This window comes from Gordionus sp. m RMFG-2023, unplaced genomic scaffold (genome assembly GCF_954871325.1).
Source record: "Gordionus sp. m RMFG-2023 unplaced genomic scaffold, tfGorSpeb1-WG-v2 contig_354, whole genome shotgun sequence".
Lineage (NCBI taxonomy): Eukaryota > Metazoa > Nematomorpha > Gordioida > Chordodea > Parachordodidae > Gordionus > Gordionus sp. m RMFG-2023.
Genome location: NW_027051086.1, coordinates 1 through 6,917, shown reverse-complemented (window position 1 = coordinate 6,917; position 6,917 = coordinate 1). Strand labels below are relative to the sequence as shown.

General features: G+C 23.4%; 1 protein-coding gene across 2 annotated transcripts; it reads left to right on the top strand.

The window, feature by feature from the left end:
• The first annotated feature begins 461 nt into the window (after positions 1 to 461).
• LOC135930723 (vacuolar protein sorting-associated protein 45-like) lies at positions 462 to 3,260 on the top strand. 2 transcript variants are annotated; one of them, XM_065467520.1, is made up of 4 exons: positions 462 to 628; positions 671 to 814; positions 1,908 to 1,975; positions 3,147 to 3,260. In XM_065467520.1, the coding sequence occupies exons 1-4, from the start codon at positions 498 to 500 to the stop codon at positions 3,152 to 3,154; spliced, it is 351 nt and encodes a 116-aa protein (XP_065323592.1). In that variant the 5' UTR covers positions 462 to 497; the 3' UTR covers positions 3,155 to 3,260. The 2 variants fall into 2 exon arrangements, 1 of the variants encoding a protein (XP_065323592.1); XR_010572870.1 differs by lacking the exon at positions 1,908 to 1,975 and having other exon boundaries at positions 485 to 628; positions 3,147 to 3,248.
• Positions 3,261 to 6,917: the final 3,657 nt, after the last annotated feature.

The window sequence follows — 6,917 nt, the reverse complement described above, 5'->3', positions numbered from 1 at the left end:
ATATACATTTCGAAATATTAATTTCAAATTTTCAACTGACCATAAGATGACCCATATTTAAAAAAAAATTATTTTTGATATTTTCGCCATAATTATCAATTATTAACTTAGCTATTGATATTAGATTCAATATTAGATCATAATTAGTTTTAAATTAAAAATTAATTATTTAACATCAGTAAAAAGGTAAAAAAGGCGTTTTTTGGACCTTTAACCCCGATTATCTCCGCTAATATAGTTGCTAATGCGCTAAAATTTTGTTTATAATCTAATGGAAACATATATAACCAGTCTACAACTTTTTATCAAAATTGAAAGGGGTCGGCCGAAAATCTTGATTTTTTTGCTCATTTGACATGGAATGACCCTTTAAGAGATTTCCCAAATATCGAAAAATATATTTCAATTTTAATACTTATCCTGATTCTTGATATTATGGACTAAGATTCGATTATTTAATATAATTTAATTTTACATCGGAATGTAAACAACCAAATATGTTAAATAAGGGAATCGAAAATATTTACACACAACACAAGACATTGATTGAAGAATTATTAGATCAAATTCTCAAAATAAAATTAAAAGAAAATTTATATCCATATTTTGGATCTATTAAAAATGAAAAGTAAAAAATAAATATGTTTATCAATCTAAAAATACTCAATAGGTTTAGCGACATTGTAATATATATTGTTGGCGGTTTGACATATGAAGAGATATTAGCAACATACATGTTCAATAAAAATAACAATTCTGGACCACAAGCTATGCAAGTGTTAATAGGAGGCACAAATATTTTGAATAGTCAAATGTAAGTATCAAATATTATTAATTTTTATAATTAGACATGGAAAAATTCGTCTAGCTAACTTAAACATTCCATATTCACCTTGTCATTTTTACCTTTTGCATTTAGGAATCACTAAAATAGTAATCGAATAAATACTTATTCGTATTCGTATAAATAATAACCATTATTCGATTCGAAAATTAAAAATTTTAAAATATTTTCAAAAGTGAAAAAATTAGGGGTGTATGATACCACTTTTTGGAGGCCGATCCCCAATATTAAATTGATATCGACCGATTACCGATCCGATATCATATCTAATTTTGTATTCTGTAAAGATACCATTGGTTTTAATTTTTAATAAACATCTATAATTTAACTATACCATAACTTATGTCATTTAAATATATTATAATGATCAGTTATAGTTTATATTCAATTCAATAAAATATTTTTATTGTTAAATCACTTTTATATAATAAGTAACACATTAATTTATATACATAATAAGTAATAAACAAATATATATGAAATTTGAAATAAATATTTAAAATAATATTTAACATTAATATATCGAAGATTTCTTTTTAGAAATACCAAAATTTCCAATTTATCAGAGGTCAGCCTGCGGTGATGGTAACTGTCAATATCACCAGCTTCACTAAAAACTGATTCTGAAGAGATTATCGCACATTTTTATAAACAGAATGCGCAAAAAAATAACAATATGGCAGAATGTTTATTAATATTATTAATGGATTTCGATTTTATTTATAAAAATAAAAGATTTTAGATATAAATCTTTTTAAAAATTTTATAACATTTTATTTTTGTTAAAGACGCCATTTTATATCAAATCGGATTGGGAAATTTTATAATATTGGCCGATAACCGATATTTTAAAATGGATGAATATCGGCCCGATCCGATAAAAAATATCGGTGTATCCCTAGAAAAAATGGTTTATTGAATATAAAAAAATGAGGAACATGTTGAATCTTTCAAATATTTATGAATGATTTTAAATTATTTTATATTTTTAATAACAGTGATTTTTAATTCGATAAATTTAGAACATTTTTATCGAATAATAAAAAAGAATATTATTTTTCAGGGTTCAGGAACTTGATCGAAATCGACTTTCTAAGAGGGGCGAACCCTCCCTTGGTCCAATTACCCCAGGTTCAATTAGTTGCATATATTGGTCTCTGTTTAATTTATGGTCTCAAAATGCCTAACCAAACAATTTCAAATTAATGAACCCGAATTCAATAATATTTTCATTATTCATATTCAATTTGAATTGTCGAATAGGAATTTCAGGATTAAAATTCTATTTGAATTTTTGAATCAAAATTTTACTATTCATATTCGTAAAATACGATTCAAAGCGAATCGAATAAAGAATTACTTACTTTATGTATCTGTACCAAGTCAAATGCATAATCATATCATATCATAATCATATTGATTTGGGAGGTTGTATATTAACAACTAATATTATTAGAATCGAAACCTATAGCACACAATATTCTTTAAACCTATATTATCAACTTTTTTCTCTATAAAAACTAATTTTAAAATTCTATATAGATAATTATATATAAATATAGCAGATATGCGCCGATACCACAATACGATTTTTTTTTAAATGATCCAAAAAAACCCTGTTTATTTGAAAAAAGAATATAATACGATTTTTCCATTTCCATAAAAAAAAATTTTATTTTTGTAATTTAGAACATTGATTTTTAATTATTTTAAGCTCAATTTATTTAACACTTTAAAATTTATTCTATTATTGAAAAAATTTCAATATCGAAATTAATTTTAAATAACAATATTTCAATTTTACAATGTATTTACAAATGATAAGCTTTTCTTGAGTCTCTATATAGACCTTGAAAAAATGATTAAATAATTAGTTTAATCAATTAAAAAAATCTTTTGAGATCAAATTTTTAATATTATAACAATCTTTAACAAATATTCTAAATTTCCTTAACATCGGCAGGAATTCCATCTAGAAAAAAAAGAGAAAAATTTAACTAAAGGCACATCAAACACTGAACATTATTCGGTCAACTTAACTTAAAACAAATTAAACTATTAATGTATGATTTAAATTTTTTAAAATATTATTCGCTTCATAATATGCAATAATAATATAATGAAACAAACGCTGGTATTATGTTACAAAGATAAGGCAAATCAATGTTAAATTAGGAACCGTAAATTAAATACAATCTTAATTAGTTTGATAGTTCATCAATCAATATAAAATATAATTTCATATTTCATCAATCTTTTGATTTATAATTTATATTAGTATACATATATAATTTATATAAAGGTTTTTAGATACCTTGGATCAATTTTCTCATTCTTCAAGTGGAATATAAATGAATTGCCAGCCATTAATATTTTCTATGTTTATTATGTTATTAAGTTTATGACATAATTTTATTATATTTTATAAAATTTTTATGAATAAACTATATTTGATAAATATATAATAAATCTTATGTAATATCAAGATTTGTTTTTATACTCTTGAATTTCAAATCAAAAAGCTAGAGCTATCAAAATCATTGATTTTTTTTAGAAAACTGAATTGTAGAAAAGCATCAACATATAATAAAACATAAGATATAAACAAATATAATTAATACCTTATACATGTTTTAAGCTCATATTCCTATTTTATGTTGGTACTACAACTAGGGTTTATGGAGTAAAAAATATTTTGAGGGGCAGGGGAGTAATTTTTTGATGTGTTGTCTCTCATTTTTTTCTCCCACGAAGACGAGTTTCAACCCGACTCCTTTCGAAATTTTTTATTAGTTTGCATATATTATAACTAAGAAAAAATTTTTTTTTAGCCTCCAACTTCAAACAGCGGCTAAGATACGGGCCTCTAAAAGTCGAAAAAATGAGAAATTTTGGGTAAAATGTACTCCCTTTAATTTTAAATATCTTTGGTAATTGAGTTAGATGTCATTTAAATTTCTTTATATAGTGTTATATAATGTTAAATATTGGTAAAATAATTTAGATGTTAAAAACCCAGAAATGATCATAAAATCACATCAGCATTTTTTATTTCTCGGCCGAGCACAGTCTTAGAAAATATGGCATTTTAATCATTAGTTAATTGTAAAAATTTGTAATAAATATTTATTTAATAAATCATTAATAATAAATTTAAGCCAAAATATTTTATGTATTTAAATAAAAAATTAATAGTGGGGGATGGGGGCGGGGTGGCTATTCTTGATTTATGTAATATACTTACTCCTTAAAATTGGTATTTTTTTTATTTTTTTAGAGTTACAATCCATTCAATTTTGATAAAAATATACTTTTGCAAAGGCCTAAGAAATGTACTTCCATGAATGATTAACCAGAATTCACTAACGATAAAATATGCTTTGACAAAATTGCATGCTTTAACCAGTATCACATTTTAACAACATCTATATTTCACATATTAGTGATCCTACCCTTGAACATATTTATGATTCATCACCATTAATGGGCGATATATCAATTAAGAAGAAACGCTTAAGCGATTAGAGATATCCTATATTATAAAAAATTGAAAATCTACGAAAAAATTAAAAAAGACGTTTAGAAAATTTTGCCAGAAGGGTTAATATTAAGAATGAATATGAAATTATTAAGTAATCAAAAAATAAATTTTAAACATATTCTCTTTCAAAAATACGAAAAACTTACCAAAAAAAATCAAAATAACCCGAATGAGGGAACTTACAAAAATCAATGAGCTTATGAAAAATATAAGAACTTGCAAAAATCAATCAAAAAACTTACAAAGACAACTAAATAATAACTCAGTAAATCTTTATTATTAAAAAATTCTTATTTATAAAGCAAAAATTAAGATCATCAAAATTTAAAAAAATATGTTTTATAATTCTTTTTATTACAATAATCTTAAGAAAATTCAATAATATATTTTATAATCTTTTTAAAAAATTTCCAAAAAAAATTAATAATAATTAACAATCATCTTTGAAAAATTCAATTATTTTTCTACAATAGTCTTGAAAAAATTTAATAATCATAAAAAATATCTAGAGAAAAAAAATGTTATCTTAAAATGATTGACATTTTATATAAAAAATATTGATTTAAAAATCCAACAGTTATGACATTCTCAAGATATTGACCGTTTACCAAATTCTTGGAATCTAGAAACAAGGAGAATTTTCTACGACTATATTCATGGCAAGGATAGCTATTGGTTAAGGAAAAAGGTGTTTTCTCCATTCCAAATATTATAAAGGCAGAGAGTGTTTTTAGTGACTATATTATAGATATTATTAGAAAATTTCATACTTCCGATTAAAAGAGTTGTCGAATGCTTGGTAAAATCTTTTTTTTAATTAATAAAGACTAAAAGAGAAAAATGAAATGCTATTTTATTTAATTATGGACCAAATTTTTAAAATTTTAAACTAAAATGAATAGTTTTCTTAAATCAAAATTATTTATCAAACATGTTTTCTTTTCTGATAGTGTAGTAATTCAATAAATGAATAAAATTTATAATCTAAGCCATTATGAACTCTATTTTGGAATCAAAGCGGAATGACATTTCTTAGTAATAACCTATGGTAAACATTACCAAAGGTTAGAAGAGCTACCATCAGAGTTCACATTAGAATAAATACTAAACATTTAGCTTGTAGAACCAGAATATTCGATAGTGTTTTTATTTTATGGTAGTCGCAAATATGATTATAACTGATACAAGAGATTAGCTTGTAGAACCAGAATATTTGATGTGATTTTATTTTACGGTAGTCGCAAATATGATTATAACAACGATACAAGGCATTTTAATGTTAAATGACATTTCTTAAAAATATAAAAGTGAAAATTAATGTAAAAGTAACTTGTATATAAATAACAGCATAAAAATCATTCATCCGAAAATTATGATTAGCCTTTTAGGGTAAATTAAATTTAAGTTAAATTTTATTCATATTGTGAAGGTTATTCGATTTAGGCCAGGGTTGTATTGTCCTTAAAAAATTGAAGTACTATAAAAATTAGACGAAACAATTTTTCCAAAATGTTTAAACATAGTTTTATTTTTTTCATATATCTCTACTGTAGAAATTAATATTTAAGAAAATAATCTTTTAGTTTTTAATAATTATGAAATAAAAAATATGGAAATTTAAGCCCGGGGTATCTATTATCCTTTCATGTTTATAGCGTTTCATTGATTTTAAAAAAATTTTTATATAAAAATATGAATTTTAGTAAATGTATAAAAAATAAATTGTCAAATATGTTAAATTTATATACCTATATTTCCCAAACTCATAGGATTTTCCATCTTAAGCTTATCATTCTTTTCATTGTTCATCTATATCACCCGGAAGAAATTTCACTTAAAACTTTCATATAATTTACAAAAAATAAGTCAATCATATTCAAATTGTCATTCGTGGCCCCAGACAAACTAGTGGTTTCTAATGTTTTTATAAATTTAGTTATTTTTTTTATTCAAAATAATCTTTACAAAAATGATCAATGCGTACCCTGCCAAAACCTGTCTTAGGTCTTCACAATTAATTATAAATTTGAAAATATTTAATCAACACAAATATAGTCAATATTTTTATATATGATTAAAGGGTGATTTTATTATCATTTAGAATTATTTTTACGTCTGAATAATTTTTATAAAAAAAGTTATTAGTGAAAATGTAAAATTTCAGAAAGTTACTTTTGGTATGTTGAAATTTAAATTTGCATTTAAAATTTTTCATGAGCAATTTTGTCCGAAATATTTTTAGTCCTACTTAAGCACTTATTAAAATACATATTTGGCCTAAATTTCAAATCTCAAAGTTTATTAGTTTTTAAATTTTTTGAAAAGGAAATACCTGTCCCGGGAATACATTATCCCTGGCCTCCCCTATAAAAATAATTTTTTTAATGAAATTAACTTTTGTCTTCAGAAAATATAAATTTGTACATAGCCACCCCCCTCCTTCCAAAAATTAATTTCCCAGATCTAAGTAACTGTATTTTTAAATATTCAACATACAATTTGAAAGCTTTTGACTTATTATAATTATAAATT

Coding starts and splice junctions, on each gene's coding strand:
- LOC135930723 (XM_065467520.1), top strand. CDS start 498: ATGTTAAATAAGGGAATCGAAAATATTTACACACAACACAAGACATTG. Junction 629..670: donor GGATCTATTAAAAATGAAAA/GTAAAAAATAAA, acceptor AATACTCAATAG/GTTTAGCGACATTGTAATAT. Junction 815..1,907: donor AATATTTTGAATAGTCAAAT/GTAAGTATCAAA, acceptor ATTATTTTTCAG/GGTTCAGGAACTTGATCGAA.